The 12,751-nt window shown below is 38.0% G+C and overlaps 1 protein-coding gene across 4 annotated transcripts in view; it reads right to left on the reverse strand.

The window, feature by feature from the left end:
- The window catches only part of LOC126372717 (tyrosine-protein phosphatase Lar), a 584,292-nt gene that overhangs the window by 138,328 nt on the left and 433,213 nt on the right, over positions 1 to 12,751 (reverse strand). For all 4 annotated transcript variants that reach the window (XM_050018572.1, XM_050018570.1, XM_050018571.1 and 1 more), the window contains exon 5: positions 12,215 to 12,346. In XM_050018572.1, coding sequence (XP_049874529.1) covers positions 12,215 to 12,346 — 132 coding nt within the window. The remainder of the gene's footprint in view (positions 1 to 12,214; positions 12,347 to 12,751) is intronic.

Genomic DNA, 12,751 nt, shown 5'->3' on the forward strand with positions numbered 1-12,751 from the left:
TATCAATCCGCACTGGGCCCGTGTGATGGTTTAAGGCCCGATTTCCCTATCCATCCATAGGGAAGGCCCGTGCCCCAGCAGTGGGGACGTTAATGGGTTGATGATGATGGCTGAAGAAGCATGTAAGGACAGGCGCGCACTACGAGTTTTTCGCCGCGCGGCAGAAAAAAAGCAGCGGCATAATGTCGCACTGTAATACTGTACCAAACAGTTTTAAATTGTATTGCGCGGACTTGACGGCAGAGCCACCGCAGCGGCGCAGTATTACAGTGCGACATTATGTCGCGGCTCTTATCTGCCGCGCGGCGAAAAACTCGTAGTGCGCGCCTAGCCTAAATAGGATTAATGCCTTTAATGTTGTTGCGTAGCATCTGCGGTATTAAATTGAGTGATAGAGTGAGAAACAGTATGATAAGATGTGGTGTAAAAGACTATATAGTGAAGAATATTGAGAAGGGAATGTTAAGATAGAAGAAGACTAATCCGTCGTTCACAAATGATGTTCAATACAAATACACTTTTTTGCTTAAAACAAAGAAACAATTACAATAAAGACTTTGGATATCTTGTTAGGGAGAATGTTATTACTAAAGTTTACGAGGTATCCGCTATAAAAAGTATCATACGTAGTGGGATTTTATACGTTTTGTCAAGATTTATTATTATAGATTAGTTGACATGCCGTGACTAATTAATAAATGAAGATTTGTCTTTAACGATCATCAATACACGCCATTTCCAATATAGCCGGATACAGACATTGCGAGGCACGTGCCCCGAACGGGATTCTCTTAAAATGCATAAATGTTTTTGTCATAATTTTAATTATCATAATCCTTTTTGGCATAACGTTTCTTAGCATAATAGTACTTTCCCATAATAATATCTAGGAATACTGATTTGTTAGTTATAACTTATTACGCCATACGCCGCACACCTCAATATGTATAGATACAATCAAGGAGCAAAAGTGCAGCCACTGAGCCCAGCGAATTATTTGTAAACAGTGGTGAAATTATGAACCATTAGTTGTCATACACACACACACACACACACACACAAGTGTAGTTGTTAGTGGAAGCTGCTGTCATGGCAGCTCCCGATCCCAAGACACTTCGCGTCGTAGGGCTAAAACACACACACACACACACACACACCATTAGCTATAATTTTAAAGAGTCTATTTCTATAACAATGCCTTGCCATGTACTATGAAAATAGGGAGGAAGAGAGCCTGGTGATCCGTAACACAGGCATTCCGTCTAGTATGGACACCAGTCTCTCTCACAATATAAACATGTTCACTGTGAGTAGTACTGAGTTAAGTTTTTACTGTAATTGTGCGTCAAAAATAAACTTATTACGAACATAATGATAAGCGTCGCTCGGGTACTGCCCATTGGAGTCATCGCAATGGCGACGTGAGTCTATACATTTTTTTGTGTTAAGCGCAACCAGTTACTTTATTACTTTGTAAGAAACTGATTGGACTTTTGCACCGTATCGTACATGTCCTGTGTTTGTTTTTGTGCATTAAAGAGTCATTGAATTGAAATGAAAAACAAAACACTGAAATTTTCATGCAATTTCCGCTGGAAATTTCACTTAATATCAGCTCAGAATCAAACCCCCAAGTTTTTGTTACGGTGTCGTCTGTAATTTGTAATATTACGTTTTTAATATATTATGTATACCTATCTTGTAGGTACATTATTTGTGAAGCGTATGAGAAACTTCCGGCGATCTCTTTACGTAGTTCAATGTTTATTTCTCATAGGACCCGGAAAGATTTCTCTCAACTGTCTACAACATCTTTGCAAATTGATTCTCTTTGTCCGCTCGCAGGGAACTTTAGTTTTGAGTCTCAACTTCAACTTGCCATTTTATTTGCAACTTAATATCGTAAATAAAACAGCTCCTGGTTTGATATAGAAGTTCGGTTTCAGTGCGATTGTAGCCTCTATTGAGACGATCCACAAAGTTAAGCAACCACGCGGCACTGTGAGTACCAGGGTGATGAGCTTAGAATCCACGAGAGAGAGAAAGTAGAAGACGATGCAGTAATGGACATGTTATCTACACAAAACTTAGCGATAAGGCCGCCATTTGCCATGTGCTTAGTTAAGAGTCTTTTTGTAATTATTTCTTTTTATTTTGTTGCAATAAAGTGTATTTGTATTGTATTGTATTGTATTGTAAAACTTAGTTAGGTATATTAAGTCAGATTTGTGATTATACCTGTCATTTTCTTATCCGTGGAAATGGAAAGGGATGGATAATCGACAGGCATATATTGAACACACGTCAATTTTAGTCAGAAATCTAAAACAACCCTCTAAAAATTTTACATTGACCTATATAAGGTCAATACTGTCAGGCTATTGTTGTTGCACACATCAAACGGGTTGCATACCAGCGAGATACCTATTTGATTCGTCCGTGTCATGTATTCATTCAATAACAAAACATTTTAAAATTAACAGCTGTCAGTCTTCCGTCCCTTTTCTTTTCGGCGGATAAGAAAGTGACAGGTGTAACTTAAAATAAAATAACATGGCACCATTATAAAGATAAACTTATTAAAAAAGGTACAACAACTACCTAATATTAACGCGAAAAATTGCATACTTTACTCTGCACTTTCGGGCTAAAATCTATACGTAGAAATGTTTATAAAGAAATTCTTAGATTGTTCTATGTACAAAATACGAGTAGGTCGGGGTTCCGGATCCGGTTTGTGACCCCTGGTACAGATTATAAAGGAGCAAATAGTACAGAGAAATTCCTAATCCTAGAGTAGCGAGGATCGTCAGGGATCATCCATCTTGTACAGTCGACGATTCAGCGTTCCTAACTGTCAATCTAGGTCTTACAACTCACGTTCCATGCTGAAAGTGTTAGCTACGCAGATTTAAAGAACTGCTTCGTAAGATAAAATGTATAATAAAGGGAGGATAAACAACATAAGCTCACGACTATAACCCAATTGAGGTAGACAGAAGTATCCATCGCAAGGTGAACTAAGTACCCAAACCACACCAAGTTTTATGTTAGACCAACGTGATAGGAACAACGTGAAAGGAGTTCATGTTATATTTGAACTCCTTTCACGTTGTGAGTATTTAAATATTAAAAATAAAATGAGGATAGCCCTTATACGTCCCTCTTCTGGGAACAGCCCTTCCTTTAATCAACCGGAGGGTGTATGGAGCATACTCTACCACGCTGCTCCAGTGCAGGTTGATGGAGGCGTTTGGGCTAGTAACCCGGGACCAACGGCTTAACGTGCATTTCGAAGTACGGAATCATCTTACTTTTTCGGACAATCAAGTGATTTATCGTGTTATGTCCTAGCCGAACAAAGTGTGTATAAAAATGTTATTTGATTTGATTTGACACTCTCACAAAGTGAGTTTGGATATTGTCCTCATCGGGAATCGAAACCGGACTTCTAGATCGTAAGCCCAACGCTCTAACAACCATACTATAATCAATAATAAGACTTAAAATCATTTGATATCCTTATGAAATATTGAGGAAAAGTTTCAAAATAATAATATATATAATAATAATAATAATAGACATTTATTTCAGACACAAGATCCATCGAGTTACAAATAAATAAATAATACAATACAATAATAAAAGATAAAGAATAATAAAGATAAATAACAAAATTGCTTTAAAATAAAATATAAATATTCTAAAATAAACAATCCTTTATAAATATAAATAAGTAAAACTTTAGGTCGCAACATTTATATAGGAGGTAAAGAAGTTAAAAGGACAAAGTGGGGACAATTTTCCTCGACGTCACGAGTATGACAGTGTCATTCATCTTCTGTAGACTCAGCAAGATTCCTGTCAATCTGAGCTTGTCGTCGGATTTAGTCTTCTATTTGCTGTTTTCTTCAAGATAAATGATAGTGTTTTCTTCAAGAAAAACGTGCTCTGTGGTCCAGTGGTTGAGCGTTGAGCTCACGATCCGGAGATCCCGGGTTCGAATCCCGGTGGGGACTTATCTAAAAAAATCATCTTTGTGATCCCTAGTTTGGTTAGGACATTACAGGCTGATCACCTGATTGTCTGAAAGTCAGGCGATCCGTGCTTCGGAAGGCACGTTAAGTCGGTGGTCCCGGTTACTACTTACTGATTTAAGTGAGTAATCGTTACATGAGCCATGTTAGGGGCCTTTGGCGGCTCAATAATAACCCTGACACCAGGGTTGATAAGGTTGTTAATTCACCTCACAACCCACACGATAGAAGAAGATAGTGTTTCCACCGCAAATAGCCTTTCCAAAATGATGAAACAAAAAAGTTTAACTAGGTACTAGGTAGATTTTGACGAAACTATTTCGTACATACATACATACATAAACTCACGTCCGTAATCCGTAATGGGGTGGGCAGAGCCACAAGTAATCAAAGACAACTTGCAGCCACTGTTGTTGTTGTATTTCGTAAGTTAAATGATAATTAATTCAATAAATAACGCTGCTTATTATAAAGATACAAAAGAAAAAATATATTCTAATATATTTTATATATATATATAAATTACATAATTCCTGAGTTGTGGTTTCAGTGGCTCGACCATTATAGACGCACAACCTATTACGCTGGTCTAACAGAAAGCTCGGTGAAGTCTGGGTACTTAGTTCATCTTGCGATGAATGTACCTCCGACAACCCCAATTAGGATATAATCGTCAGCTTATTGTGTGTTATATCGTTCAAAATGTGTAAATGTGGTTGCTGGGGGGTTAAAATGGCCACATCTAAGCAATTCATCTAAGAAAGCAATATTGCTGTTTTACAGTTGTTTGGATTGCGCACTTACTTTTATATGCGCAAATGTCAAATTGTAATATTGCTTTGTTAGATGAATTGCTTCGATGTGGCCATTTGAACTCAACTGTAAGCGTTCCATAAATAAACAAGTGAAGTTCGTCTCCGGATACGCAACTAAAATTTCATCTGCCGAAAACCGGCGAAGTTTCCTATCAATTTTTCAGAAGCAACTAACCAAAATCCTATATACCTACGTAACATAACATAAACAAACTACATACAGTGACATTGCAAAAGGATTTAGCGTCCATGTATTTCGCGTACAAAATACGGTGACGTGGCTCCATTTTACTTTTTTTTTCGCCTCCCGTTCTAATCTGGCTGACAAAAAGCGCGACGCCCGCGGTGGCTTTCTGAACTATCGCTGAATTTGGTTTACCAAGAATAGATGTTCCAGTTAAAACGAGGCTGTGCTCAATATTAAAACGCTTACATAGACCGCTTGTTCCATCCCAGGCGTTTATAATTGGAACAGTTTTGAAAATTTAATATCGGCACGACTACAATTACACATGAGACCGAAGAAGTACAATCGGCGCCATTATTGTAAAGTAGAAAATTCTTCCCAGTATCTAAATATTCCAAGTTAGCAGTCTAAACGAGACTTATATATATGCAAGTACCTAAGTAAGCATGAAAAAATAAGGAAAAGAAATAAAGTCAGTGTTTTAAGATTTTCCATTTAATTTTTGGTACCGTGAATGGATATGTACAGTTATGATCAATATAATGTACCCACTTTAGGACTCTGTCGCACTAACATATTTGACATTTAGTGAGACTTACAGTTCAATTTGTCAAAAAAGTTAATGTGACATGGTACCAAAGTGTATACATATTAATGCTCGTGACCGTACCTACGCATATGTATACATTCAGAGAAGTCGTGAAATGCGACAGAAAAGGATTATTCAACCATCTTTATCTAATTAGTCATCAGAGCGTGATGGATCACGTAACGAAGTTGATTGATATCATAACATTCTATGTATGACAATTATTGAACTAATCACAATTGGGTAATTTCCTAGGTCTTAAATAAGTTATGAAATTCTGTTTACAAAAGAAAGACAAATGTAAATAAAGGTGACAAAAATCGTTTCCTTTTTTCTATTTAACTTATTTATGAATTTGAAAAAAGAACAATGTAATAATAAGTGCAACATTTGTCTCGTTTTTCTATGACGTCACAGGTTGCTTTTACATACAAATTCCATAGGAGTTTCTTGTTTTGACGTTTAGTAAAAAGTAACTGATTTGACTAGTTGGAAGCTACCCTACTGAATATAGCCGCCAATGTAGAACAATTAAATGTACGGTTACAATTAAACACTGTGTATGTACTTGAGAATCATGTCACAACTTATAATTAACTTATTTCGCTAATTGAAATAAAGTTTTACTAAAACCATAGAATTAAGATATGTATAGAATGGTAATTCTCCGCCCCGTACTAATTCGTATATCGCAAGCACTCCCTACTCCTTAGCGTTGTACGGCCATTCAAAACTAAAAGTGCTTATTTCACCTACCCATCCGACAGGTTAAATGCGTTAAGGGCACGGTGGTTGCCATGGTTACTACCCACCAACTCCCGTTTCCCGATCAGATCGTGCTGTCTATTAGCAAATTCGCGGGGCGTAACCATGGAAACCTCGATCTGGAGCGAGTTGGTGGGGTGTAGTAACCATGGAAACCTCGATTTGGAGCGAGTTGGTGGGGAGAAGTAACCATGGTAACCACCCGTAACCTTGACGCATTTAACTTATCGGATGGGTCGGTGAAATAAGCACTTTTAGTTTTAAATGGCCGTAAGCCGTTAAGGAGTAGGGAGAGCTTGCGAAATACGAATTGGTGCGGGGCGAAGAGTTACCGTTCTATACGTGGTGTTATGCTTTATTCTATGACCGTATTCGTATAACTACTACAAACACAATCAAGATACAGCACGACTCTAAGCTAAAAGAAAACAATTCCAATTGAAAAAGATTCCATCTGCAGGAACTAAACAGACGTAACGAAATGGACTTGTCAACATATACTTCTCTTTGGAACGAATGCTCAGTCTTCGTAGTCCCATCTGCAGGAGAGACGTAAAAAGAAGTCTTATACTGCACTATCTGGGAATAAGTGTATCGTTTAGCCAGTTTACTATCTATAAAGCTAGATGAGACAGATACAAAACGGAGGTTTAATGTTATTCATCGAACTGTGCCCTCTCATAAATCATCTCCTCAATATCGTTGGACTCAGTTTCGGATTGTCAATATTATATCAAACAAAAGTTATAACACAAGTGATATAAATTCCGAGGCGACTGTCTAACAAACTCGGTTGCACGTGCTAACTGTCAAACTATCAAAAACAATAGGCGATAATTCAAAAAAGTCGCGTAAAAAGTTTAGGTGGGATTTTTTGCGAGACTCAAAGTTCGTTCATCGCGAATTTTTGATAGGCGGGAGATTGTATTTTTTATCGGATACGAGAGTGGATATAAGGAGGATCTTCACGGTAACGAAATAGGAAGCGAGGAACACTTTGGAAAATTAACCGTGTTTGTGTGATAAAGGGGGAAAATTCGCACACGCTAGAGGCAATTTTATTTTTAACATAATCTGAACAGGGAAGGCGCAGCAAAGGAAAACTCAGCGTACGGAACACGAAAGATACACTTAAGGAAATTGGGAACAAAGATTAAATTAATAGAAACAAAAACAGCGGAATTTAAATTATTACACATTGCTCAAAACACAAAAACAAACCAGGAGCAATAAAACCTAATAGAAGTGACTACAGCATTTGTTACTGCCCAACAATCTATCCCGAAAAAGAAAAATCCCCACGCACATTTACGAGTCAGGACGCAATTTGATGGATGGCCCACCGCGACGACATTCGGACAAATCGGGAATAAGGTTGATAAAGCAGACGGAATATGGAATGAGATCGGGAGGTGTGATGGTAGCCATTATTCTTTTATGGTCCACGCTCACTCGGATGATAGACGTGATTATATTTTTCATGGGACGCGATGAAACTATTTAGAGGGGGAGTTGGGTGGGATCAATTGAGTGAAGTCAGTGGGAAATGGAGAGCGGTGGGTAGGTGGTGACAAATATGACTTCTTATTTGGTGGTAAGGTGGAATAAATATTTTTACTTAATTAAGACGACATGAATTGTTTAGAATTAGTCTGTAAGTCTAACTTATAAATATTAAGAACAAATTAAGTAAAGAATTTACCTGAGTATGTACCATACTTATACTCTTCGTTTGATTGAGACGTGTGCCTGTAGTAGATATGTCTACTTCTGTTGTAGTAAGTAAAGTATAACACTTTAAAAATCTCTTACAATATTCAGAAAAACAATTTTCAATATTTAGAAAAAGATTACACGTATTAAGCTCTACACATTAATCAAATCCAGATTCCAAGTCGGCCAATCAAAGCGGTTGGCCATTCAGCTCGCTCCAATAAGTCCCTATCTAGCTGCACGTACGGGCGGTTTTCGCGTGCGTAGGCGATAACCGATACGTTTTTTAGCTCATTGCCCGGGGCTTATAGACGTCATTACCGGACCAGATATTTATGGCGAAAAACGAGGGTTTTACATTTCAATCACGGATGAAAATAGTTCCGTAATCGACGGACTGGTTTGCTCTTTCAAAAGAACATTTTCCGCGGTTTTTTTTGTTTTTATGTCGGGCGTGGAAGTGAACATGGTAGTTTTAACTTTTGGTGATCAAGAGTACGATACGACTTCTAATAATGTTTATCTACTTTTATTTTTTGGACGAACTGAGAACGCTTAAGGTGAGCAATACCTATTCGTCTTTAAAGGTAGCACTAGAATTACGCTTACCTAGAAATATGCAGACGCTAAAATCACTTCAGAATCTTAAAGTAGATTCAGAAACCGCAAATTGGGTACAATCAATTATCCCTTATTTGATTTCTCTATCTTATTCTATATAATTAAAACATTTAATACGGGGTTCTTACCGCGTTATTCTATTTTACCTACATTTTCCTCGACTCAGTAGTTTCGTCATAACTTATCTTACTCGTATCTTATCCAGCCCTTCATCCCACTGCTGGTCTGGCCATGCCCTTGATTTTTCCACTCAAAATAAAAAAAAAATTGAAAAATATTTATTACAAAGTTAGCGCTTTTTGAACGTCAAAAATTAAATTACATATTATGTAACTAGCTGTAAAACGCTGAGGAAAAAACGTGGCCAGAAAACCTCCCAGCAAATGGCCCTAGTCTTAATGTTTCATGTCTTCCTTTCTTTTAAAAAAAATCCAGTTTGTATTACATAATTTATAAACTTAAATACAATGGTATTCCAATTGCAGTCGGTGGAAGGAAAGTGAAAAATAAAGAGTTTATTATACTCCTCTCGACTTTAAGCGATCTCTAGCCTTTTACGCGGTTTGCCTCGACTTCTAAACCCGCCGTGAGGTGTCCAGTGGGTAACGACTCGTGCCCATCGCTCAGGATGCATCCGACACACGTATCCGGTCCAGTCATTTCAATTTATTTTAAACTGGGAGTTTAGAACACTGTCTATGAACACGCAAGCGGACCCGCGGGAAAGAGCAAGTAGTTTTACTACAGACATTCACCTCTTTCAATTAGAGTACATTTTGCTTTTACAACATTTGGATGCGTCGCGGTTCTACAGTGTTGCTTTAGTTTGTGGCTATAAAAATAGTTGTAAGCGGAAAGTGGGAGCGGGTGATACATGCAGCGGTTTTTTACAGAAGCAACTGCATGTCTGACCTTCCAACCCGCAAAGGGAAAGCCAGCCTAGTACGGGTTAGGTCACATATTTATCTCCGAAACTCATTTCAAGGGAATGTGGGTTGATGAAATATATAAATAATAGTATAGAGAGATAGTAGGAGTAACTAACTTGACTTGCATTGTGAAGACCCAGGTCCAAATCCAGATTTTCAAATTTGTTTACGAATTCATGTTTGGATCTAAAAATATTATCACATGCAACTGGGCTGGTTTTTCTCTTTAGGGTAAGATAAAGTAATTTAATTTGATCACAACATATCTATAAGTTGTCTAGAATAAGCCAAGAATTTTCTTTGCTAGGCAGCACAGAAATTTCTTGTCATCTGGTAAAGCTGAACGCAGATCAACATTCTTCCGCGCCGTTTGCGCTGGCATCTTAAGTCATAAGAAGTGTACATTCTATGACTTGATATAATAGGCATCAGCGATAGGATAGGGTCTTGTCATCATAAATAAATGAATAAACCATACGGTTCATCATAATCATTGTCTTTCTGGTGGCTTGCTCTCTGCTCACGACTATGTCTTTATAACGACAATGACAACTATCTTCCAGGTGGTGATGGTGCCGATACGGGCAACCACCAGCTTAATATTAACTTTATTTGAATTTTCATTTATTATTATTTATTTATTTATTAAAAATAAGTACAGTACTTAATACACTTTTTTACAATTGACGGTGCAACAAAAACCAACTTTGGTTTGTCCGTACACCGACATTCACCATCGTCGCTTCCAATTTGCAATATAATATCATGCTCGAACAAATAATAAAGAACATGTAGGTAGGAATCTATACACTTGCAAGCGAAGTACACAAAAACTAGTTCGCTGCATCAGCTTCACCCCGCGCGTCACACGCAACTACCGGACAGCGCGACACACAGGAGGTTTTTGCGGTTTCTCTAATATTTTTCCTGATTAAAGAAATGGTGCTTTAGTTATTTTAATTATTACTGACTAGTAAAGTGAAATTTTCTTAATTTGTCAGGACTAAATCTAGCTATATCTCTTTCTTGCACTTATTGTAAGTGAAGGACAACATTAGTTTAAGGGCTGTCAAATTTTAATATCGTTTTTGAAAGTGTGATGATGAGCTTGTATGAGGGAAAGGAGTCCTCACATTCCCCGCTTCCGCTCCCAATCCGCGACACTATACGCCGTTTGCAAAGCCACAGTATAAGTAGTGTCGTGCCGCTCCTCATTTCAAAAGTTGCCGTGTAAAAGCAGCTATCGACATGCGACGCTACTTTGAGGCTAGCGAAGCACTCACCTCTTCTGGTTTACTGTAAAATTTTATGCTATGTCGCCGGCGTAAGCTCGCTCATTTGAGTACTTAGAACTGAGCTAAAACTTGAGGCATGGCAAGATTCACGGAACATGTTACTACTAAGCATTAATTTACAGTAAGTTTACTGATATTTGCAATGGAGCAAAACGAGGGGGTTTTATTAATGGAGCAAGGTGCAGTTGTTTCTCGCAGCGACAATGCCGTTACAAAAAGATTCAAACAAAACCAAAAGGATTCAAATAAAACTTAATGAACAAGTTCTTATGACTTCTTTCACCCTAAGGTTGCCTGCAGGAAATTGCTGTTATGCAATAAACATGCGGATTGTACCTTTTCTGTCTGTTATGTATTTTTTGTCCTATTTATTACGTTTATCTTTGTTCAATAAAGTGTTTTTGATTTTGTGCAACTGTATAACAGCCTCCGTGGTCTAGTGATTAGAGCGTTAGGCTCACGATCCGGAGGTCCGGGTTCGATTCCCGATGGGGACATTGTCGAAATCACTTTGTGAGACTGTCCTTTGTTTGGTAAGGACTTTTCAGGCTTGAATCACCTGATTGTCCGAAAAGTTAAGATGATTCCGTGCTTCGGAGGGCACGTTAAGCTGTTGGTCCCGGCTATTAGCCGTAAAAACAACTCCACCAACCCGCAGTGGAGCAGCGTGGTGGAGTATGCTCCATACCCCCTCCGGTTGATTGGGGGGAGGCCTGTGCCCAGCAGTGGGACGTATATAGGCTGTTTATGTTATGTGTTATGTTATGTGTTATGTTATGTGTGTATGTATACCTATATGTTGAGCTAGCGAACAGTGATGTGCCGTGCCCAAAGTGGGAATATTCCCGTTACAAAAACGCTTTAATACTAAGGCCACTGGCTGTTTTGGCTTTTTTGTAGGACCATTTCAGATAAAAAAATCCATTTTAATATCATACATTACATATCATTATATATCATACATTACATAACATTACGTAACGGTTTTGTCAGTGCACCCCAAAATTGCTCGCAGATGGTACATTTTTTCTATTTAATTGACACTTATAGTCACATTTTTGACAATTCACACAATATCTTTATAAATTGTAGCCTATGTGTTATTCGGATGTATAAGTTATATTATTGTAAAGTTTCATTAAAATACATTCAGTAGTTTTTGCGTGAAAGAGTAACAAACATCCAAACATCCATACTCACAAACTTTCACATTTATTCGTATAATATTAGTAAGAAGTGACGTTTAGTGGATACAATACGTACTTGATACTCGTTTGCCGTTCTTGCGCCACTGTATGTTGGGGATAGGGTCTCCACGAGCCGCGCAGTAGAACGCTGCGATGCCGTTGGCTCGGACCTGCAGGTTACGCGGCCGAATTGTGATCTCCGGGGGATCTGCACACACAAACAAAACACACTAATTAGTATATTTAAACACAAAATTTATTTATACACAATATAAACAAAAAACATAAACTTCGCATCACCCAAATCCATAATTTCTCACCGTTTAAACATTCCCTGGACTACGACAAACATTTAAAAACCAAAGTCAGCCAAATCGGCCCAGCCGTTCTTGAGTTTTAGCGAAACAAACGAACATCAATTGATTTTTATACATATTGAAGAAAATAGAAGATTTATAACGCGACGTTGTCGATTGACCTATATAACGCGATGTTGTCAGAAATCATTATCCCAGTAACATCTTTAAAGGGTCTTTATGTTCTTTTAAACAGCATGCATTATAGAAGGTATGGGGCCCGACACAGAAGTAAAAGTTGCTTCTGGGGATGCTCA

The sequence above is a fragment of the Pectinophora gossypiella genome, chromosome 14 (assembly GCF_024362695.1).
Source record: "Pectinophora gossypiella chromosome 14, ilPecGoss1.1, whole genome shotgun sequence".
Classification (NCBI taxonomy): Eukaryota; Metazoa; Arthropoda; class Insecta; order Lepidoptera; family Gelechiidae; genus Pectinophora; species Pectinophora gossypiella.